General features: G+C 43.0%; 1 protein-coding gene across 1 annotated transcript in view; it reads left to right on the top strand.

Annotated features, from left to right (window-relative positions):
* The window catches only part of MBTPS2 (membrane bound transcription factor peptidase, site 2), a 91,543-nt gene that overhangs the window by 41,299 nt on the left and 25,603 nt on the right, over window positions 1-24,641 (top strand). The window contains exon 7 of the mRNA XM_077480710.1: window positions 21,830-22,010. Coding sequence (XP_077336836.1) covers window positions 21,830-22,010 — 181 coding nt within the window. The remainder of the gene's footprint in view (window positions 1-21,829; window positions 22,011-24,641) is intronic.

The raw sequence follows: 24,641 nt of genomic DNA, 5'->3' as shown, positions 1-24,641 counted from the left end.
GTAAGCAGAGTATCTCTTTATAGACAATTTTGAAGTTGAAATTCTATGAAAAACTGATATCATTTACTTGCTTTGTGAGGTCCTCAGCTTTCTGCAAATCTTCTGAGCCTTTAGAAACTTGTGGAAATGTACAAATCCATAAAGTAAAATGTTCACAGGTTGAGGGCCCTTTAAACGCCTCTATATTTACAGGCAATCTTTCTCACAATGCACCAACTGGAAACAAGACTAAAGGACCATACACACGATCAGAAATTCATATGAGAAATACCGCTTTCAAAGCGATCATATGATAATCTGGTTAGCACACCGCTTTTTATTTTTTATTTTTTTTATTTAGGGGAAAAGATATATTACACATTTAATAATTTGCATTCTTCTTTTTATTCAGTGGGTGTGGATTTAGGCTCCTTGTTACATTTTCCAGGCTCCCCCTTTGTTATTTTTTTTGGAAAAGTCTGTTATTCATAGTTAAAAAGCTCAAAAAAAAATAAAAATAAAATCACACTCAGGGGGTATTGTTTATAATAATGGATATAGAACATTGGTTAACATGTATACACTTTTATAGCTTCCCTTTCATTTAAAGGGAACCTGTTAGAATAATAATTTGGAAACTGCCATTGCTGACTTGTGTCTGCATGCTTTCGAGCTGTCACTACTTTAACTACTTTGTGGGTCATTCACCCAGATCAATCACGCAGCCAGTGAGGTGTTAGGCTTTTGATATGTTCACATGCTTTTTGCTCTGGATTAGTGACTCACCAAGGAGAGAAAAGAATAATGAGTTTGTACCCTCAAAACCAAGCTCTCGGTGATAGCCCCCATATTTCTATCCAGATATGTTACTTTTAAGACCAGTCTAACTAAAATAAAAAATCACTTATGTGCTCACTTTTTGTCCGTAAACTATAACATTAAACCTGATTTGTTGTATGTGTTTGATAAGTGCAAAAAATACCTGTTGATCCTGCAAGAAAGCAGGTGCTGCCTTGTGCACTCTGCAGTGTAATCTTGGTGTAATCCAGAAGTGTGTTTTGGACTGCAGAACACCTCCCTCAATTATATCAAAAATAAGGGGGAGATGCTATATAGTCCTAACACACTTCTTCCTGTCCTAGGGTGACAACATCCCTTGATACAGTACAGTTTTACAGGATGCATGTTACTGGCATGATCACCAAAATATAAAAGAAAAGCCTGTAAGAAAACGACTTAGCCACCACAGCTAAGGACTTGCAAGCTGCAATATATAGCGTTTGTTTTCTTGAGTTTAGATCAGTCATCCTCAATCAGGGTTTCATGGAACCCCAAGGTTCCTCTCCTGGTTGCTAGGTGTTCCTTGAGCTGGGTCTGATTAACCTCCCATCTGGTGGTACCAACCTAGATTCAGATGTAATGCCATTTGACAGGTTCAGCAGCATAACACTAACTTTTTAGCTGTCTGGAAGAGTGTAATTCTGACCAACATGGTAAATAAAGGTTGCACATTCTTTCCTCTGACCACCAACGCAAGGGGCATTTGTCTCACCGACCAACAATGAATTGCTTTTAGCAGGGGTTCCCCTAGACCTGAAAACTATTTTAAGGGATCCTCTGGGGTGAGAAAGGCAGGTTTGATATACTCTAATGCCCTGTACACACGATAGAATTTTCCAACAACAAAATCCATGGGATTTTTTCAGGCGGATGTTGGCTCAAACTTGTCTTGCATACACATGGTCACACAAAGTTGGTCTGAAATTCCGAACGTCAAGAACGTTGTGCCGTACAACACGTATGATGAGCCAAGAAAAAGTTCAATAGCCAGTTCTGCTTTTCTTATTGATTCCGAGCATGCGTGGCACTTTGTGCGTCGGAATTGTGTACACGCGATCGGATTTTCAGACAACGGATTTTGTTGTCGCAAAATTTGAGAACCAGATCTCAAATTTTGTGTTACGGAAATTCCTATGGAAAATATGTGATGGAGCCTACACACGGTCGGAATTTCCGACAACAAGGTCCTATCACACCTTTTCCATCGGAAAATCCTATCGTGTGCACGGGGCATAACTCTAATGATATTATTCTTTATTGGTTTGCTGTGAATTGTTGTGTGTTCTTTTGAAATTTGTTTCTGTAGATCGTGAGAGCATGTCTGCAGTAGTGGAAGCCATTTAAAAATGTAGCCTTCACAAAGGAGAACTTGATGTTCTTTCAATCTGACCTTGACCACACAGTTGTGTTTCATCATATCAAACTATCACACCAAATCAAATTAAAATAACTTTATTACTGTAGGGCCCAGTCACACCAAAACACAGTTCTCTGTAACATCATGCTTTTGTGCATTGAGGTGAAAATGCAACAACCTATTACGAAGGCTGCACTATTTTAGAGTACCCTACACAGGACACCGTGCCACCATGCATTGCAGCGCATGTAGGTTGTGGAGGTGTGTTGGGGGCGCTGTTCAAAACGCAGTGCAAAACACTGCAAGTGGTGTGAGTGGGCTCTTTACCTGATCATAAAAGTGGAGGTGGAGTATTTTTTTTTTTTTTCAAATGGCAGCTACAAAAATGGAAACATTTTGGAAGTTCTTGGCCTTATATATGTTGTAATATGGAGAAATTTGGAGCTAATGGACTAGGTCACACATGTTCATGCATGTAAAAAAAAAAAATGATCCAAATATTAAATCATTAAATTTCAGTATATGTGGCCGTGTAAGGAAAGCTCATTATAAAAATGTGTTATATAAGAGCCAATTAAGTGCTTACATAATAGTGAGTTCTATATCTGGGGGCCAAATTACAGGCCGTCGTTAACCATTGTCTGCCAATTATAGTAATTCCTGGGCTACAGTTTGTGCACATCTCAGTCCACTTAGAGAGGGATCATTTAACTCCTTTTTCATTGTAATCTGTAGATTTATGTTGTGTGAAGCTCCAGCCCGTTGAAGGATTATTCGCTGTTTCATTGTAGCAGCTGAGACATGCAATAGGGAATCTGTCTTGTGCACCCGCATGGACACAAACGTGTTGTTAGCCAAACAAGCTGCTGAAAAGACCTGTGCTTGTAATTCACACTGGAAGAAATACAGTTGCACGTCCAGTTCAATTCTGATTTGGTTATCAGTCAAGCCATTATGTCATGAAGTGGGCGCTTGGACTCCCAAAACGCGTTGGATACTTTTTTGGATTGTAATCACAACTTTATTCCATTAAAAGTTATATCTGGACCTCTCGGCGGTGGTGTGACGCTTTAATTGCAATTCTCGTTACAAACGTGTTAGTAGTCTGTTGAGACTGTGGGTGCCACAGCTGCAAGAATAGATTAGATGGCAATGGAGATTCCTCCATCCACTCTAAGCGTTTAGTGGGGTGAATGAGAAAAAATTGAGCCAATGATTTTAAATCCGGTGATTTGGAAAACCCTTTTGCTCACTTGTTTATGGTGCAGAAGGTGTGTGATCTAAATCGCCCTCAATATCTACTATGCCACTTCACTATTTCTCCAGTTAGAAGTCTGAATACTCAGATATTAGCGCTTTTATTTACCCTATGACCTTTGTGTGCAATAATTACCATTTACCTTTCCTTTTCATATATATATATATATATATATATATATATATATACACACACACACACACACACACACACACACACACACACACACACACACACACACACACACACACACACACACACACACACACACACACACACACACACACACACACAAATTATACACTTATACACCTTTTTTCTGAATTACTTTTTTTTTTTTTTTTTTGCTTCTAAATGTATATCATTATGAGGTCTGCAAACAATGGTGTATAACTGTATATATACTGGAATTGTAATTTTTTTTTTTATATACCGGTAAAAGAGGTGATCAGTGACTTAGAGCTGCACTGCAATATTGCGGATCTTGGAAACTTTTGACGCCTTGTGGGAACCAGTGACACTAATACAGTGATCAGTGCTAAAAATATGCACTGTCACTGTACTAAATTTGTGCCTAACCAGTGTTTTTTGTTTACTATGTGCTGTTTTTGCAGGGTAACAAAATCCACCACATCCCTGCTTATTTACATAGGCAGAGCTCTGTTCTTTATGTTTCCTGCGCTGATCAGTGGGTACAGGCAGACATCCATTGGCCAGCACCGCACTGCATCTAATCACAGCACAGCCGCGCATGCCTCCTACCCATGAGTGCCAGATCACGTACTAGGTATGTGATCCAGCACAGGAGAGCCACTCTGGCACCATACTCGTATGTGCCACTGGATGGTGACAAAAGTATAAACAGAAAAAATTTCTGTCCCAAAAACAGAGGACGTCTGTTTGTCCGCAAAAATGGAAAAGAAGCAAAGTATATATCGCCAGCATACTGTGGCAACATTTCGGCAAATATAATGTCCAACCGTTTATTGAGAAGATCACAGAACAATGGTAAGGAGCAACGTTTCCGTGCCATGTAGGACCTCTTCATCAGGTATGTGATATTGCTGTGATCTGATCTCTTTAATAAACATTTGGAAATGATTTTTAATGAGTCACAGTGTGCTGGTGATTTATACTTGGTTCATGGGGTCATTTGTCTCCATATGGTATCTGCCACAGCATTTGCTTACTCTACTCTACGGCCTTTTCCAGGAACCTGTGCAACAAGAATATTGCACTTTGTCAAAAATAAAATGGAAAAGGACACAAACCATTTCTGTTCTTTCTGCAGACATAAATAGACATGGACCAGGCTGATATAAATAGATGTACATTCATTTACATCCCCTAGCCCATAAAAATACATTGTGGTTCAATCTACAGCCATCCGAAAAACTGACAGACAGACCAGACTAAATGCTTGTGAGAAAGGGTCCAAAGTTGCACAACAGGATTTCAGAAAACAAAAATCTTGTACCACATTAGAGTGAATTCTCTGACTTTAGCACAAATACAGTCTTTGCTGGATAGCATTAGCAGTTTATTGTATGTTTTTTTGTGTTGCCTCGTAGTTACTGAAACTCTGTCATTTTAACCATTCTGGTGACCTTTTTTAAGAGATTTTGTCACTGTTGTAGCAAGCCACTTGCTACAGGGGCATTCTTGTGAGCTTAATCTGGAGCTGGACTATGTGAGTCTATAGACACCCACAGCTTAGCTTGGCCCTGCCCCCGCTCCCTTCTTACAGGCGGGCTAAGGTAAGTATTTAGGTGAGGGTTAAGCTGACCATGGAAAGTTTTTTTACCTTAATGCAGAGAATGCATTAACTTCTTCAGACCCGTGCTATAGCCGAATGATGGCTACAGCGCGGACCTGCTTTGTCAGGAGAATGTCTATTGATGTCCTCCCATGCCTGAGCGGCCGGCGTGCTCTGTGATCAGTCTATGAGACTTGCTGGATCACAGATTGGACCCCTTACCACGTGATCAGCTGTCAGCCAATGATAGCTGATCATGTGATGTCAACAGAGCCAGTAATCGGTTATTTTTTCTCCTCGCGCTGACAGCGTGAGGAGAGAAAAAAAAGCTGATCACCTGCGGCTGTGAGAGGGACATCGGTCCTAATCTCGGCGAGTGCCACCTAGCAGTAGGCAACAGTGCCACCTACCAGTGTCCACAGTGCCACCCATCAGTGCCCACAATCAGTTCCTTAACAACAGTGCTGCACATCAGTGCCACCCATCAGTGCCATCTTATCAGTGGCCATCAATGACGCCTTATCTGTGCCCATCAGTGCCCACCAGTGCCGCCTCATCAGTGCATATCAATGAAGGAGAAAAATTACCTGTTTGCAAAATTTTATAACAAACTATGAAGCATGACTTTTTTTTTTTTTTTCTAAATTTTCCATCTCTTTTTGTTTGTTTAGCAAAAAATAAAAATCCCAGCTGTGATTAAATACCACCAAAAGAAAGCGCTATTTGTGGGGAAAAAAAATTATAAAAATGTAATTTGGGTACAGTGTTGTTATTCAAAGTGTGTCAGCGCTGAAATCTGAAAATTGGTCTGGGCAAGTGGTTAAGGTACAAAACCTTTAGGCCCCATTCACACCTGAGAATTTTCAGCTTGTAAAACGCTCATCTCAAAAATTCCAAAACACGCAACAAAGTCCCATTCATTTCAATGGTACCTGTTCACATCTGAGCATTTTGTCACCTAAAGCTCAAAAAAGTACAAAAGTTCTTTTTTGGCAGATTACAAGCGTTTTTGGCCCCATAGACTTCAATAAAAATGCTCAAATAGCATCTCTTCGCCACTAATTTCCCTCACCTCCCCCTAGTGCTTTAAGTTGGCTAAATAAAAATGTCTGAAGCTGTAAAAGGCTTGTAATACACTTCTAAAATGTTATTTTTAAAAATGTGTTTTTTAAAACACCTGAAAACGATACGCTTAGGTATCCAATTTTCAGCTTTCAGCGCTGATGCAATTTGAATGACAATTGCGTGGCCATACAACACTGTACCCAAATTAAATTTTTATAATTTTTTTCCCACAAATAGAGCTTTCTTTTGGTGGTATTTAATTACAGCTCGGAGTTTTATTTTTTGCTAAACAAACAAAAAAAGATGCAAAAAAAAAAAAAATCATGTTTAATAGTTTGTTATAAAATTTTGCAAACAGGTCATTTTTCTCCTTCATTGAAATGCGCTGATGAGGCGGCACTGATGGGCTGCACTGGTGGGCACTAATAGGCACAGATAAGGTGGCACCGATAGGCACAGATAAGGCAGTACTGATGGGCACTGATGGGCAAAGCTGGGCACAGATAAGGTGGTACTAATGGGCAAAGATGGGCTTAGATAAGATGGCACGGATGGGCACTGATAGGTACCACTGGGCACTGATGGGTGGCACTGATGGGCGGCACTGATGGGTGGCACTGCTGGGCACTGATGGGCGGCACTGATGGGCACTGGTAGATGACCCTGATGGGTACAGATATGTGGCACTGAGGTGCAGCACTGTTGTTGCGGCAGATTGTGGGCACTGATAGCTGGCACTGTGGGCACTGATAGGTGGCACTATGGGCACTGATGGGTGGCACTATGGGCACTAATGGGTGGAACTGATGAGTGGCACTTTTTCCTACACATAGGTGGCACTGGCAGGGGGCAGGTGGGCACTGATGAGCTGACTCCAGCTCGCCGTGATCGGGACTGAAGTCCCTCTCACGGCCGCCGGTGATCAGCCTTTTTTTTTTCTCCTCGCGCTGTCAGTGCGAGGAGGAAAAATAGCCGACTACCGGCTCTGTTGTGATCACATGATCAGCTGTCATTGGCTGACAGCTGATCACGTGGTAAGGGGTCGGGATCGACCCCCTGCTCCGATCTGTGATCAGGCGAGTCTCATAGACTTGCTGATCACAGAGCGCGCCGCTCGCGCCCCCTCAGGGGGCGGGCAGGCCACTCGTGCACGGGACGACGTCAATTGACGTCGTCCCAGCAAAGCAGGTCCGCGCTGTAGCCGTCATTTGGCTATAGCGCGGATCTCAATCGGTTAAAGTAGTGGAACTTCAGTAAGTTTTTTCATCTTTCCATCTATTAAATCTTCTGCCCTTGTTGGTTTAACTTTGGATAGTTAAAACATATTTTTTTTCTGCCATTAAATCCCTTAGAGCCGGTTCACACTGGGCGACTTAGCCGCCTGACAAGTCGCATCCCGTTCTGTACAATGGAACCATTCTAATAGGAGCGACTCAAGTCGCGCCGACTTAGAAAAAGGTTCCTGTACTACTTTGGGGGCGCCTTGAGGCGACTTGCATTGACTTCTATATAGAAGTCATTTTGCAAGTCGCCGCTACTGTCTTGTGCAGGTCGTCTGAGGCAGTCTCTCTGCAATTCGTGCTGCTCCAGTGTGAACCGGCTCTTATACAGCCCACTTCCTGTTTCTTGTCTGGTCATTAGACTAGGCTTATGACATCATGCACATCTCTCTCTCTCTCACTCTCCAGAGAGTATACCAGGAAGGGAGGGAGGAATAAGTCATAAGAGGGCCAATGAGAGCTGCAGAGCTGGAGACGTGCCTCTGTGTAAATCCATGAAGTAAACAGGCAGTAGCTTCAGCTGCCCACAGTTAATATGACTGCAGCCAGACTCAGTGGAGGGAGATTTCTGCAGCATATGTGGCAAGTACAGAATCACAGTATATATAAAATAATATGCAAAGATGTTTTTATTACAAATTATGTAAGCAGACTGCAGTTCCTCTTTACCCTATAATAACATTTTGAAAAAACATCTCTATGCATTACAGCGACCTTGGTACATTAACATGTAAGTCTCTTTTTATTTTTTTATTTTTTTTTTAAGATGCGTATTTCATTGCCCTTCCTTCAATGTCCTGCAGATGGCAGAAAGATCTGATTGTTGGATGTGTGACCCCGGCAACTCACGAATGAGCACTCAGCTTTGTTTCTTAACCATGCATGCGCATTCTGCTCTATTTCAAAGTTCAGCCTCCTGCAAGAGAGAAAAAAAAGGTGTGTGTGTGTGTGTGTGTGTGTGTGTGTGTGTCTAAGGCACAAAGCCAAGTGCTCATTTATGAGTTGTCGGGGACATTCAACTCCTTAGTAAAATGAAATAATGCATATTAAATATACTAAGGAAGGACGATGTAAATATAGAAACCCTTTCATGTATAGCATGTCAGGCACAATACCCCTTTATTTTCTGAATATATTGTGTATCAGTGAAGGCTGGTAGCATTTTTTTTTTTTTAAGAACATTTTTCTGTCTGGCATTACCTGCATGGTTGCACAACTATTTGGCTTGTGTCATTTATTGCGGGCAGCCCCAGACACTGACAAAATCCATGCAGAATGCAGTTTGGTACCTGTTACTGTTTTTGTCTTCCTCATTTGAGGATGGATTTCACTTTAAATCCCAGGAAGCCCTAGGGTTTACTTGCAAATTGCCTGGCAACTGCTCTCTGCAGATGTGCTGTGGTTGCTGATTGCTGGAGGACTCTTAATGATTACAGAGCCGCATTCTCTCAATGGCTTCTAAGTGATGCTAAAGACAGCCATATATAGTATTAAAGCAGATGCCTCACTAAAAAGGATGGCAGTAAAACGTCTTCCCATCCTTAAGCATGCAGCAACCAGCCACAATCATCCGTACAATTTTTTTAGCCTACGAGAAAAGGGGGAAAAAGTTGCAGAACTTCTGTTTACAATAATGAATGTGTCTGATAGCTGGAATGACTCATTATCATGCCTTGGGAAACACTATATGAACTGTCTCATTGAGCCAGATGTGGCCTCCTAAAATGTTCTCCTTCACAACCTAAAACCCTATGAAATATTTCTTAAAGGATAAATTAAATGATTTAAAGTGATTGTAAAGTCTCAAGTCTTTTCACTGTAATGTATTCTATGCATTAAGGTGAAAAACCTTCTTTGCTGCAGACCCCCCCCCCCCTTTGCTTACCTGAGCCCGATCTGATCCAGCAATGTGCATGAGCCCAGCAGCTCCAGCTGCTGTCTCTCACCTCATTAGACAGATTGATGGCAGGGGCCGAGTCCCCCTGTTTGTGTCAGTGGACGCAGCAGCGGGACCCAGGAGCACTGGATGAAGGGGAGGAGCACCAGTGGGGCACCCCAGAGGAGGCTGATCGTGGCTGCTCTGTGGAAAACCCTTGCACAGAACAGGTAAGTATAACATGTTTGTTATTTTTATTAAAAGAAAAACAAACCTTTAGAACCACTTTAAGACTTGTTCAATCCCTGACTTATTCATTCCCGACTTAGTTTAGGTAGGCGGAACACTTTGGGGGTGGGTCAGCCACGCCTATTGACCTTTGACCTCTGGGGACATGCCTGTTGACCTTTGGAGGAGGTCCCTATTCCAATCCCTGAGTCCTAACCTTGTTCTTCAAGGGGAAACCCTCACACTAACCCTAAATCCTTTCAGAACAAAGTGACATGTTGTCTTATAAGAGCCCTCCACCCACATTGACATTCCCAGTGCCCCTGCCTCTCTAGTGCTCTACTGGATCTATAACTCTGTGTAAGCTTCATGTCAGAGCTTACACAGTGTTGAATCCTAGGTTTAGATAAAAAAAAAATTAAAGAGGAAGTAAACCCTGATGGGTTTACTTCCTCTTTTTTTCCCTGCAAAGGTAAAGCATAATGGACTACTATGCATCGCATAGTAGCTCATTATGTGTCACTTACCTGACACAGGAGCCAGCGAAGTCGCCGCTGATCCCTGTAGTCCGCCGCGTCCATCTTGCTGGTGGCGTCTCGCAGCTCCGACCAATGACAGCGGCGAAGCCGCGATGACGTCACTCCCGCGCATGCGCACGGGAGTCGCGCCTCGCAGCTCCGCCGCTGTCATACGGCGAGGCCGCGATGACGTCACTCCCGCGCATGCGCACGGGAGTCGACAAATTTGGCAAATCCATTCTTGGACTTGCCGCATTTAGTGCGCATGCGCGCCGCTGTCTACGGCGCATGCGCCGTAGACAGCGGTGCCCATTTTCGGGCAAATATCTCCTAAACCATATAGGTTTAGGAGATATTTCTTGGACCTACAGGTAAGCCTTAATCTAGGCTTACCTATAGGTCCAAGTTGTTTGGAAGGGTTTACTTCCCTTTTAATTAGCACAAGGGACAATCCTCTGTCCTCTGCCTCCCTGGCGCTGCTGGGGTTTATGGAGCTGAGAGACCTCTCACAGGCACTTATCAAGTGTGCCGACTATGCCTGCCTTTTTGTGCCCCCCCATTCATAGAAGCTTTACTATACCTTCCATGAATGAAAAGTGATCTATGAAGGGAGGACAGGCAGATGAATGAAAGGCCCGCCTCTTCCATTCAAAGAGCGCTTTTCATTAATGGAAGCTTCCAGCGCCATTATGATTTTAATAAATTAGCACATTAACAAAGCAGAAAGACCTGTTTCAGGACTATGCACAACCCATGCCAGCTTCTATTTCAGAGTGATACGAGAAGCTTGTGTGGGTTATGTGCCTACTTGACAAAGGAAATGTGGCAGTTTTCAATATAGAAAACTGCTGCAGATCCCTGCCAGACTGTTTCTGGCACATGGGATGTGAACTGTCAGCCTGTAACCTGGCAGACAGCTAACATGCCTCTCTCTGCCTGTGCAGTGAACACGCTACATGGGCAGAGCCTGCATATAGGTAAGGAAAACTCCTTTCCCTATCTATACGCAGAGAGGGAGGAGGTAGGATTATCAGCTGTACTCAGGCAAAGGGAATCAGAGCAAACAGCTCCAGCTGTGTCTGGCATAGAAATAGCATAGAAAAAGGAGCAAGTCCCTCCTGATAAACAAAGAGCCTTACATCCCCTTTGTTAGGAGCAGAATCTTAATCATTTATGACTGTGATGCTTTTTTTTCCCCCCTATACATTTGAATTTGATCTTTGAAATAAAAGGGAATCCGTGCAGAAATGAAAACTATACAGTGACCTTAAGGTACCCAATGGCGACAGTTGCCTGACTGTTCTCTCTGCAGTCTGACTTCCCTGAGGGTGGTCAGATTATCCTTGCATGAATGAATGCCCTTTTAATTCTGGGGGCATCTTCATATGGCGAATATATGCAAGAATAAAACATTTGTTCAATAATATTTGCTCATGTTTGTAACCGAGTTCTTTTTTTCTTACAGCTTTCTTGAAAGCTTTCATGTTAAGTAATTAAACTGCAGATGCCTTAAAGGGAATTTGAATTCTATCCTCATGTGCTTGCTTTCCTAAATTGAAATGTTTAAAAAATATTTTTAGTTAGGTAACTGAACTATTATGTCAGGGTAAAATAAAAAATAATCCTTTTAAGGACCACACAAGTAAAAAAATGTCAGTTGATTTGTCAGAAATGCACTCAGATTGTAATGTGTGGTTAACATTAGAAGCTGACTGTACAATTACCTTAAGGCTCGGTTCACACAGGGGCAGCACGACTTGCAGCACCGCGACCTGCACACGATCAGCGGCGACTTGCAAAACGACTTCTGTATAGAAGTCAATGCAAGTCACCCCAAAGTAGTACAGGAACCTTTTTTCTAAGTCGGAGCGACTTGAGTCGCTCCTATTAGAACGGTTCCATAGTACAGAACGGAGCGCGACTTGTCAGGCGGCGAAGTCGCCTGGACAAGTCGCCCCTGTGTGAACCGAGCCTTAGATCTATCGACAGCTAAGTAATACTAAGGCCTGTCTGATTGGATTCAAATTTATTGGATAGTTTATGTGGGCCCTCATATTATATTGCTTTGGTAAATTATAAAGGGGATTGGACAGTAATATTGTAATGTGTGTGTGGTATTAAACCCAAAAACCAAAAATGTAATATATTTTAGCTTACCAATCCTTAAATGCAGTGGCTGCATTAAAGGATAAGTTCACCTTTTTCGTATATGTTACATGTTCCACCTGTTTTTAGGGTGTAACTTCTAACCTGTTCCCAATGCTGCAGCCGGTCCCCGATTCTCTCCCCTCCCCCTCCCTGTGACAGCAGTACGGAGAAAAATTCCCTGTACTATCTGTCAGTTTTTTAATTGGCGCGACCGTGCGGGGCTCCACCCACACGCTCACGTTATTCATTCGAGTTCTGTGTATGAATGAACTACAAGTACCGACCTACTTTGCGGATGTCAGCTTGTAGTTCTCAATGAACGCTGTGGTAGTTCATTGATCATTCCAGTCAGTGTATCTGCTTGGATGTACGGGCACACAGATACACTGACAGGTCTGCTGGAGCCCTGCATGGTACCAATGATCTGCTGATCGCTGGTGCAATGCTTTGCAGGCTCAAAAAAAAATGCATATTTTTTACCTTCAAACAAATGTGCATTTATAATTATTTTTTTAAAGTGAACTTATTCTTTGCTGCCCAGCCACTGTACATATATTAAAGTGAAAAATCAACCAGCGCTAAAAACACAACAAATACAGTGAAAAAATATATAAAATTGCAGCTAGAATACTGTAGGTCAAATTACCAAATCCCACATCTCAAAATCAAAAAATATCAGTACAGCGCAAATACAAAATAATACAAAAAATTTCATAGAGTGAGGAATAAAAAGTCCATATAGTGAATAATAAGAGAAGTTCAGAAAGAGTCCACTTGTGCAATGTGTCTTCAATCAATATATCAAGTGACGATGTGATCCCTTCACCATTGAGCAAGTTGAACTCTCACCTCAACAAGTGGACCCCTGATATATCAGATAGGTCAGAAACGCATGTTCCCATCAAGGGTAAATCATAAGGTTACAGCAGACCAAGCGGAAGCATTTCCAGGTGAGGTTCTCATCCGTATCGTCAGATCAATGTGATATCATATATGAAAAAGAACAGGCAAATCTAGTGCTCTCCGTTGATGCCAATTTATTAAAACAAATAAATTAAAAGACAAATACCACTCACATTTGTAAGCACTGATCTCCAGTGCTGAGTGCTAAGGCAGAAAAATACCATGCATGGATCAGTGTGTCAGCTGGCGGATGACGTCACGACGCAGGTCACGTGGTCCGTACGCGTTGCGTCCCAGAAAGTAGGCGGGACTTCATCAGCGCTGATGAAGTCCCGCCTACTTTCTGGGACGCAACGCGTACGGACCACGTGACCTGCGTCGTGACGTCATCCGCCAGCTGACACACTGATCCATGCATGGTATTTTTCTGCCTTAGCACTCAGCACTGGAGATCAGTGCTTACAAATGTGAGTGGTATTTGTCTTTTAATTTATTTGTTTTAATAAATTGGCATCAACGGAGAGCACTAGATTTGCCTGTTCTTTTTCATATATGATATCACATTGATCTGACGATACGGATGAGAACCTCACCTGGAAATGCTTCCGCTTGGTCTGCTGTAACCTTATGATTTACCCTTGATGGGAACATGCGTTTCTGACCTATCTGATATATCAGGGGTCCACTTGTTGAGGTGAGAGTTCAACTTGCTCAATGGTGAAGGGATCACATCGTCACTTGATATATTGATTGAAGACACATTGCACAAGTGGACTCTTTCTGAACTTCTCTTATTATTCACTATATGGACTGTACATATATTGCCAGATAGGACAGGCCCCATCCTAAGAGGACATACCAATACCACCTCCCAGTCTGGGTGCTGGAACGTGGTCTTGGTGATTGATCCTGCACCATGTAATCACTGTGACCGATCACAGTAAATAGTAAACAATGGCTGTCAGTCATGACGCCATTGTTTACTACCGTGATCTCTATTGGTTACAGTGATCACATGATAAAGAGCCAATAACAGCTTCCCTGTACCATGTGATAGCTGTGGCCAAATTCTCAGTGGCTGCAGGAATGTAGCAGAACTGTGTCAAAAATGATTGCTTGTATATCCATTGTGACATTGTACCACTCTGGCTATGATCGTGTACATTGGCTGACTGCTCTGATATCACTGTATGTCAGTGCCACCAGCCATTGTCTTTGATCACCGCTACAGCAGTACAATGTCACCAGACAAGTACTGGCAGTCAGTAGCCCTAATCACTGTTACACCAGTCAGTGACAGTAAACACTGCCACACTGTACTAAACTGCTGATTTCATATTTGTTATACTATGCCAAGAAAGAAATGATACGAAGGCTACTTTCACACTGGGGCCACCAGAGCGTTTGAGGTAATGTGCTGTAGTTTTAGCTGCACTTTTTGGCTGCTAGCAGTGTCACATAATAGGCTACTATGCGAGTAGCCCATTATGCTTTACCTTTGCAGGGAAACAAAGAGGAAGTAACACCCATCAGGGTTTACTTCCCCTTTTTAGTATACCATGGTAACATCTGACAAATAGATCTAAAAACACTGAAGCAGCAGACTTTGTGTAAATGAATATTTATGTAATTCTGAAATTTTTTGGCCATGGTGGTACACAAGTATGGTCTTCTCTGAAGCAGACCAAGGCTTCATCGAATAAGTCGTTTATAGTGTGGGGTTTCTAAAACATTTTAGTGCAAGAGGACTAGACAGGGTGGGTGCTGAACATTTTTATAGTACTTTATGTCCAGACAAAAAAAAATAGTTTTGTGTATAGAATAGGGAAATGTTAAAGCCCTTATCAGGTTTTTACTGCTATTCAGGGCTCCAAGACATCCCCCTGATTTTCTGTCACTGTTTCAACAGATGGGAAGTAAGTGTAAATCATCAAAAGAGACAGACATATATTTAAAAGCTGAATTGGGGTTCTAGCCTTCCCCTGTTCTAATAAACAAAAGAAAAATGTGTGTTGCTGTTGGAGATTTTCCTTCACTTTCTTTTTGCTGAAAACTTGATGGAAGAGAAAGCTGGCGGATTTTTGGTGTTATAACATTCACTATGTTGAGCGCTGCTTCAGAATCTGCTCATTCTCCAAGGTCAGCGATTTTCACAGGTGCCAGCTGTAAGAGGCAGTCTTTGCTCTATTGTGTCGCAATGTCTGTGCACAAATTTGCACACTGATCACGTCACTTTTTCAAAAACTCTTTATTTCTGTTATCCGACAGTCCCTGCCCAAAGCCACACCTCTCTGACACGTTTTACCCTGATTGGACTTAATCACAGGGGTGTGGCTGGGAATTGTCAGATAACAGTCTTGGAATAAAGCTTTTGCAATTTTTTGGTGGACTAATGCAAGCCATACATGGTCGAATTTCGAACAAATTTTCTTTTCAAAATCAGAAAGTTATTTATTTTTATTTTTTTGTGATCTGATGACGCCACCATTGATTTTCAAAATTCGGCTGACCCAGCCTTCAATATCACCCCATGCTGCTACAGAAAATAATTTTCGTGGCCGGGAATCTTCTTTTCTCTCCAAAAATTTTTTTTTCTTATTGCATTTCTTGCACGATTCTTCCATCATTGATTAGAAAATCGTTCGTTTTTCAAAAAATTTCCATCGTGTCCGATTCCTCAAATTTGATTTCCGTACGAAAATCGCCCGTTGCTGCATCCCACTAATGGTGCAAAATTTGTACAAAAATTCTTAGTTAGGATTTTCGAAAGAAAATTCTTTCGAAATTCGAACCGTGTATGGCCGGCATTACACTTTAACCTAGTAAATGTGTACAGTACAAGTACAGCTGACCAATAACCTTTATAGACTTTTAATTGATCCATTTGTACTCAACATAAATGGCACTTCTGCAGCTTTAATCAATATAAAGCAATGCTACTCACTTTCCCTACTCATTTTAGTTGGTGCTCTTTTATGCATAATGCATTATTTGCCATGTATAATTTATTATTGTTGTATGGATGAGGCAAATGTAAAATGTACATTAGAGTGTATGATGTATGTGACATGTGTGATTACAATGGCTTTTGATTAGAAAAAAATGCAGGAGGGTTGGTAAGAGTGTAGCAGGTCTGATGGCCAAAAGTCTCTATGCTTGGACATGCAGAAGGAGAAGAGTATCATCTGAAGAATACAACAGAGCCAGGCTGTAAAAACTATTTGGGCACATAATTTTAGATACATTCTTTTTCAACACCAGGTGTCTGGCGCTACTATTTATAAAAAAAATTTTTTTAACCGGGCTTATGGCACAAAAAGTGTTCTCTAGTCCAAAGTCCCCCTTCTATAAACCCTCCTGCCAATTTTAACCCTCCCTCAACCTCTGGCCTTTACATTTCCTTAAAGAATGACCGTAACTGTAATGGCTGCATTTATTTTCTTTTTTCTTTTTTTTTTTTTAAACAAAAAACATTTTCAGCAAATACAGAAAATATTGTTACTTCCTGTTGCACAAAAGAATATCTTCCTTCCTAGCTATCTTCTGTAATCTACCAATTGCCCTGCCCCCCCCCCCCCCCCCCCATGTAATTGAGATGAAAAGATAAAGACATGTTTGTAGTTCATATCAGGAGAAAAGCCTAGGGTGACAACCATGACTCCCTCCATAGATACAGCAGAGGAATGACGTAGCCACCCAGGGAAAGGATGTGTGTTATTTGCTGGATTACCAGGTGGATATAAAGCAAAACAAGCTTTGAAAAGGAAAACAAATATATCCACCACACCTAGGGCTAGTAAGCTGCAATCCCTGTTAAAGAGGAGTTCCACCCAAAAATGGAACTTCCGCTTTAAGTGCTGGTGACCCCCTGACATGCCACATTTGGGGAGAGCGGGTACCCTGTTTTTACAGGCACCCAGCTCTCCCCCCTCCCTCCCTGCAATCTTCTGGGACATGTCACAGGTCCCAGCAGATTGCTTGGGCAATCACAGCGCGCAGGCATACACAGTCCGCTCCTGGCCATGAAGCCACGACCAGGCGCCCACAGTTAGAATGCCGGCGCTGCGGAGAGGAGTGGGGGTTTGTGCGCCTGTATCGCTGGACGGTGGGACAGGTGAGTGTCTAATTAAGAGTCAGCAGCTACACTTTCTGTAACTGCTGACTGTTATGGGTGTAACTCCACTTTAAATGAGAAGTCCAGCCAAAGCTCATTGGCTGGGCTTCTCCTATGAATTACAGGAGCGCAATTAGTTTTGCACTCCTGTGACCCATTTTCAGCAGAGAGTGGACTGAAGTCACAGATATAAGTCCAGGCACTGTGTCATACCAACAATGGAAGTCTGGATCCGCCAGGTGCCTGGACTGATAGCTGTCTCCGGCTCTTAGTGAACCACTGAGAGCCTGAGACTCCTCCACAGCTCAGCGCACCGATGAGCAAGGAGGGAGCAGAGCTGAGAGCTGCTGATTGACAGTCAGCAGCTCTCTGCTCAGGGCTTGGTGATGCTGCATCCACTGAGGTAATGAAAAAAAAGAATTCCCATACTACTTTTAATTTGGTAGGTGAAAATATTTTAGTCGACTAAAACAAAAAAAATTCAGATCACTAAAACTAAAATGGCATTGTAGTCAAAAGATTATGACTAAAAGAAAATCTAAATCAGTGCATGACCGAAACGGATTTAGCCTTTGTGGTATATAACTTATATATCACAAGGGTTAAAACTGTGTCTGTAGTGCATGTTCAAATCTTAATACCATAAATAATACCATGTTATTAGATTTTTACTCCAGGAGTATAAAATTTGTTTAAAAATTCTAGAGAAATGCTTAAATAATGCATTATACCACATTTATCGGCGTATAACACACACTTATTTCCCTTTAAAATCAGGGGAAAGTCGTGGGTGCATGTTATTCGCTGATCCCTGCTGTGTGGGGAAGAGGAGCGAGAGCCACAGAAATAGACCGAGCCGAATGTACTGTGTACTTGGCTAGGTTCAGCTCTGCTCGCAGTCACGCCCAGTCCAGCCATTGGACCTATGTTATGTTCATCATAGGAGCCGGGCCAAGGGGCGGGACTGCAAGAGCAGCCGAATACACAGGACATTCGGCTCTATCTCGGTGGCAACATTTGAAAACGATAAAGCTTAATTTTTGGGTACAGCTGTAGTTGGACAGGCTGCAGATGGACACTGATCATTCTGCAATGATGGGCAAGGCTGCAGATGGACACTGATCATTCTGTAATGATGGGCAAGGCTGCAGATGGACACTGATCATTCTGCAATGATGGGCAAGGCTGCAGATGGACACTGATCATTCTGCAATGATGGGCAAGGCTGCAGATGGACATTGATAAGGCTGCATTGATGGGCATTTAAAATGTACATTTTTTTCCTTTAAACTTCTCTCCTAAACTTGGGGTGCATGTTATACGCAGATAAATATGGTAATTTAATTAAACCCATTAAAAATGAGTCAACTAAAATGTACTAAAGAAACTAGAGAAAATACAACTAAAATGAAAACAATTCAGATGACTTAAATACAGATAAAACTTTAATTGCATTTTAGTCAAAAGACTACGACTAAAACAGAATTTAATTTTGACGTCAAAATTAACACTGGCTGCAGTATATTCCATTTTGAATTTGGGTTTCGATTTTTTTTTTTTTTTTGTGGCATGCGTTTGTCTTGGTGCTTCTGCACTGAAAGACAACAGCTGGGGGATCCCCTTGAGCATTGTGCATACAATCTATGATGAAAGGCCCTGGGGGAAGGGATTGGAGATGAGTGCTGTTATACCTTGCTGAAATCAGATTGTATTCTGGAGAATTTTTTTGGACTACTTAACAACACAAAATATTCGTCCTCCAGGGGCATATCATGTCAATAACAGACACAGCTGTGGTCTATATATAAGCGACCAAAATATTACCAGCCATATATTAATACAGGAGTCTACCAGAGGGCTGGGGTAACCATGAAGTCTGAAAGTGGCAGAAAACATTAACTATTAGCTACAACAATGATAATCTGTTTGCCTGTCTGTTATTGACATGATCTGCCTCTGGAGGACAAATGTTTTTTGTCCTATTTGAAGCCCCTGTGAATTGAGGTATGGCGATTCTCTTTGACTATTTGGACTATGTTCATTCATGATTTGAACATATTCCATTTCCAATAATTCAAGATTTTCTAACTGAACTAATCGGTCGAAATTTTTTTTATACTCATTTAGATATATCACAGTCAAAATTATATCAGCCAGCCGCGCTCCTTCTGAGTGCTCATTGTGCCTTACGTGAATCACTTTTGGTCGGTGATACCCTGGCCTGTTGTTCATGCGTGGCTCTGACGGATCATTTTCTTTCTTCACTTGTTGAGTTACGATTTTCTGCTGTTCAGGGGGAAAATTTACACTTGGGGGTCAGTATTTTCTGCTGTTACTTTATTGGTTCTGTCACAATAAGCATGTATGATTTTTCTTTATGAAATATTTTTTTACGATTACTGTTTGTCATCCGTTTAAAATCCCAACTTGAGGAACTTGTTTTTTACTACACGTATTAGGGATGTGGTTCGCAAACAACTGTGGCAAACTCTTTCTATATAGACAAGCTAGGATAGTAAATGGACAGGCTAACTGTGTAACTGACTGTCCGTACAAGTAGACAGATACACTGACAATGCTTTACAGTCTCCTAGTAAAAATAGTAAATACATGCACATTTTTTTACCTGCAAAAAGATCTGCATTTATTTTTATTTTTTTTACAAAGGTTAACTTGAACCTCCATACCTCAAATCGCCCCAATTCCTGTATTTTCACACCAGATCACCCCAATTGTTTTATTACTGTAGTCCCCTGCACACTTTTTGTCACTGTACCACCTTGAATGCCTGTTTCCCTCTGCACCCCCCCACCTCTGTTCCCACTGTATCCCCCCACCTCTGTTGCCCACTGTATCCCCCACGCCTCTGTTCCCCACTATATCCCCCCCTCACCTCTGTTCCCCACTATATCCCCCCCCCCGCACCTCTGTTCCCCACTGTATCCCCCCCGCACCTCTGTTCCCCACTGTATCCCCCCCGGCACCTCTGTTCTCCACTGTATCCCCCCCGGCACCTCTGTTCTCCACTGTATCCCCCCCGCACCTCTGTTCCCCACTGTATCCCCCCCGCACCTCTGTTCCCCACTGTATCCCCCCCGCACCTCTGTTCCCCACTGTATCCCCCCCGCACCTCTGTTCCCCACTGTATCCCCCCCGCACCTCTGTTCCCCACTGTATCCCCCCCGCACCTCTGTTCCCCACTGTATCCCCCCCGCACCTCTGTTCCCCACTGTATCCCCCCACACCTCTGTTCCCCACTGTATTCCCCCGCACCTCTGCTCCCCACTGTATTCCCCCGCACCTCTGCTCCCCACTGTATTCCCCCCACACCTCTGCTCCCCACTGTATTCCCCCCGCACACCTCTGCTCCCCACTGTATCTCCCCTGCACCTCTGCACCCCACTGTATTCCCCCCCACACCTCTGCACCACACTGTATTCCCCCCCACACCTCTGCACCACACTGTATTCCCCCCCCCACACACCTCTGCTCCCCACTGTATCCCCCACCCACACATCAATTCCTCTCTGTACCCACCACCCGCCCTGGCACATCTGTTCCCCTGTGTACACAATGCAATGCATACAGCTAATTCAAAGTTTAACTGGGGTCAGCGCTGAACGTGCTGCCGGTTTTTCACTACCTGAGCGAGCAGCGGTGATGGCCTAACCTCGAGGAGAGCAGGGCTGCTACCTGTCCTCCCACAACAGATCTCCGACGATCCAGGAGGAGGAGGGAGGGAGGCTTACATGCAGGGCTTCCATCTCACCCGCCCCAGCCAGGTCCATGTTAATGCAGTACTTCCAGGCCGACCAACTGCTCCTTGTCCCGGCTCTCTCCCCTCCTCTTCTCACTGCTGCTGCTAAGGTGGCACTGCAGGCTGGGGACAGAGTGGTTCCAGGCAAAACAAGAGTGTGAATTGTTTCTGCATAGAACACGGGGATGTCTTCACAGGCCCCCATGCTGCCTTATAGATGGTGATGCCGGCCGCAGGTATTTAAAAAATCCGAATCCCCAGCAATTGGATCCGGATGTTGCCACCCCCCACCCTGGCGCCCTAGGTAGCCGCCTGACTTCCCTATTGCTAGCGGTCCTGGGAGTGGGTACCATGGTTTAGCAGGTATCAGCTCCCACTTCCGCACTGACCACCTAGCGATCAGAGCAGACATACTTTATCCCTCAAAATGCCGCACCACTGCACATCAGTGTCTCGGTAGGCCCCATTCACTTGAATAGTTCAGGTTCAGTGGTGATACCACCTGCTGAGGCTGTAAACTGTATTCCCAGACTGCTGGGAGGCTGTAATCTGTTATGGTTTAATGCTGAATTGCACCATCATAGGAATGTTATCAAATTATCATCATTCAGGCTTTTCCTATATTGAGAAGAAGCAAAGTAGAACTACTCGCAAGTACTCTGAAACAATTTTCTTCAGTTGCTTTCAATTTATGCACTTTGCAATTAGTGTTGTCTTATTAAGTTCCATTGTGCTCTCATTTTTTCATAGGATTCTCCAGCAAGTGGTTCAAGAGGATTGTTTATTCGTGACATCATAACTCAAGTACAGGACTGCACTATTACTAATGTCGATGACTGGCACACGTGCCTGGCTGATATCTCACAGAAGCCTCAGATTGGTTATTGCATAAGCACTTTAACTATACAGCAGCTGCATTTCCCCAGCAGAGGTAGAGCCCTTTTTAAGTATTAAAGAATATATATTTTAATAAAATAAAATGTGTGAGAACGTGTGTATATTACAATTTATACACTCTATTGTCAACAGTATTGGGACACCTGCCTTTACACGCATGTGAACTTTAATGGCATCCCAGTCTTAGTCCGTAGGGTTTAATATTGAGTTGGCCCACCCTTTGTAGCTATAACAGCTTCAACTCTTCTGGAAAAGCTGTCCACAAGGTTTAGGAGTGTGTCTATGGGGATGTTTGACTATTCTTCCAGAAGAGCTTTTGTTAGGTCAGCCACTGATATGGACGAGAAGGCCTGGCTCGCAGTCTCCGCTCTTTCATCCCAAATTTGTTCTATCAGGTTGAGGTCAGGACTCTGGACAGGCCAGTCAAGTTTCTCCACCCCAAACTCGCTCGTCCATGTCTTTATGGGCCTTGTTTGTGCTTTGGTGGGCAGTCATGTTGGAACAGGAAAGGGCCATCCCCAAACTCTTCCCACACAGTTTGGAGCATAAAATTGTCCAAAATGTCTTGATATGCTGATGCCTTAAGAGTTCCCTTCACTGGAACTAAGGGGTCAAGCCCAACTCCTGAAAAACAACCCCACACCATAATCCCCTCTCCACCAAATGATTTGGACCAGTGCACAAAGCAAGGTCCATAAAGACATGAATGAGTGCATTTGGGGTTGAGGAACTTGACTGGTCTGCACAGAGTCCTGGCCTCAACCTGACCGAACACCTTTGGTATTCTCATCCACCTCACTGCCTTACCACAGGCTTCTGGAAGAATGGTCAAACATTCCCATAGCCACACTCCTAAACCTTCCCAGAAGAGTTGACGCTGTTATAGCTGCAAAGCATGGGCCAAGTCAATATTGAGCTCTACGGACCAACACTGGGATGCCATTAAAGTTTATGTGCGTGTAAAGGCAGTCGTCCCAATATTTTTGACAATATAGTGTATATTATTTTAGTACAAAATTGCTAATTTATTTTTAATCCATGTAATTTACATTTTGAAACTTATTTTAGGTGACCTTTAGGAGCATCCATGGTGCAGATTGCAGATATTCTTACATCCTTTTTGCTCTGTAACTGATTATATTATCTGCTGAAGCTGGCCATACACTAGTAGATATTTGAATCAAAAATTGGCTAAAACAACAACTAACAAAACGGTTCAATAAAAACAGATTTAAAGCTGGCCATACATGGATCGAAATTTAGCCGGCTCAGAAAGGATCGCCTGAATCTCGATCTGTGTATTGACAGGCTGGTTGTGGTTGTGCACAAGTTGGTCTCTCATTTGACTTGTGTACAACCCGCCTGTTGGGTTTTTGCTAAACGATCACTGTCACCAGCTATAGGTAGTTATAAGGCTCCCCACTGTCAGAATACAATACAATAGCAGGAAGGATTCCCCTATCCACATTAATTGTGTAGATAGGGGAATTGGTTCATTTTTTATTTTTACCCACTCACTTTTTTTTTTTTTCTGACCTGCAAGGGAAAAGGCATAATGAGCTAATATGCCCTGCATACTAGCTCATTATGAAATACTTACCTTAGAATGAGGCCCCGACATCTCACCCGATACACGCCAAGGGAGCTGACATGTTCCCTTGGCGTGTCTTCTGGGTATCGCAGCGCCGGAGCCACGATATCATCACTCCCGGCATGCGCACGGGAGATTTCTTTCCGGCAGGGTCCGGTGTCTGTCGGACTTTCAGCCGACAATCCCCAGTGCGTATGCGCTGCTGCAGTCAGCGGCGCATTGCAAGGGGAATATCTCCTAAACCGTACAGGTTTAGGAGATATATGTATTTTTTTTTTACCTACAGGTAAGCCTTATTATAGGCTTTCCTGTAGGTAAAAGTTGTAAAAAAGACTATACAACCACTTTAAGCTGGCCAAAGATGGATAGAATTTTGAACAGATATTCTAATGCCGCGTACACACGATCTAATTGTAGTCCGCCGGACCACAGTACGCTGGACAATTCGATTGTGTGTGGGCTCCAGCGGACTTTTTCATCCTAAAGTCCGGCAGACTTAGAAAGTAGTTTTGACTCAAAATTTGTCCGCCGGACTTAGCTTTCAGCGGACAATCCGTTCGTCAGTGTGCGAGTCCGGTGGACTAAGAATGACGCATGCTCTGAAGCAAGTACGAGAGGGAAGCTATTGGCTACTGGCTATTGAACTTCCTTTTTCTAGTCCCGTCATACGTGCTGTACGTCACCACGTTAGAAATCGCCGGACTTTTGGAGCGTCCGTCTGTGGCCAAGTCCGTTCGTTATAAAGTCCGGCGGATTGTTTGCCGAACCAATTCCGCTGGACAATTCAATAGTGTGTATGCGGCATTAGGAAAAGTGTTAGGAAAATTTGTATACATATTCTAACTTTCAAATTTCTTGCGAAAGATTTAGTTTGCTTCAGCATTTAATATTGGAAAGAATTAGTTAATTTGAGAAAGCTTTCCAACCTGCTCCTTCGAATTTTCTCATCACGTTTGACCCACTAATAACTAGAAAAATTAACAAACTTTCTTAGAACATCCTTTTTCTAAGAATTTTTGTTTGGAATTTAACCCATTTATGGCGAGCTGTTTAACGCTGGCCATGAACTTTAAA

This window comes from Lithobates pipiens, unplaced genomic scaffold, assembly GCF_037356315.1.
Source record: "Lithobates pipiens isolate NorthernLeopardFrog02 unplaced genomic scaffold, aLitPip1_a1.2 Scaffold_16, whole genome shotgun sequence".
Taxonomy (NCBI): Eukaryota; Metazoa; Chordata; class Amphibia; order Anura; family Ranidae; genus Lithobates; species Lithobates pipiens.
Note: the sequence above shows the minus strand (reverse complement) of the source record. Positions and strands in the feature narration are given on the sequence as shown.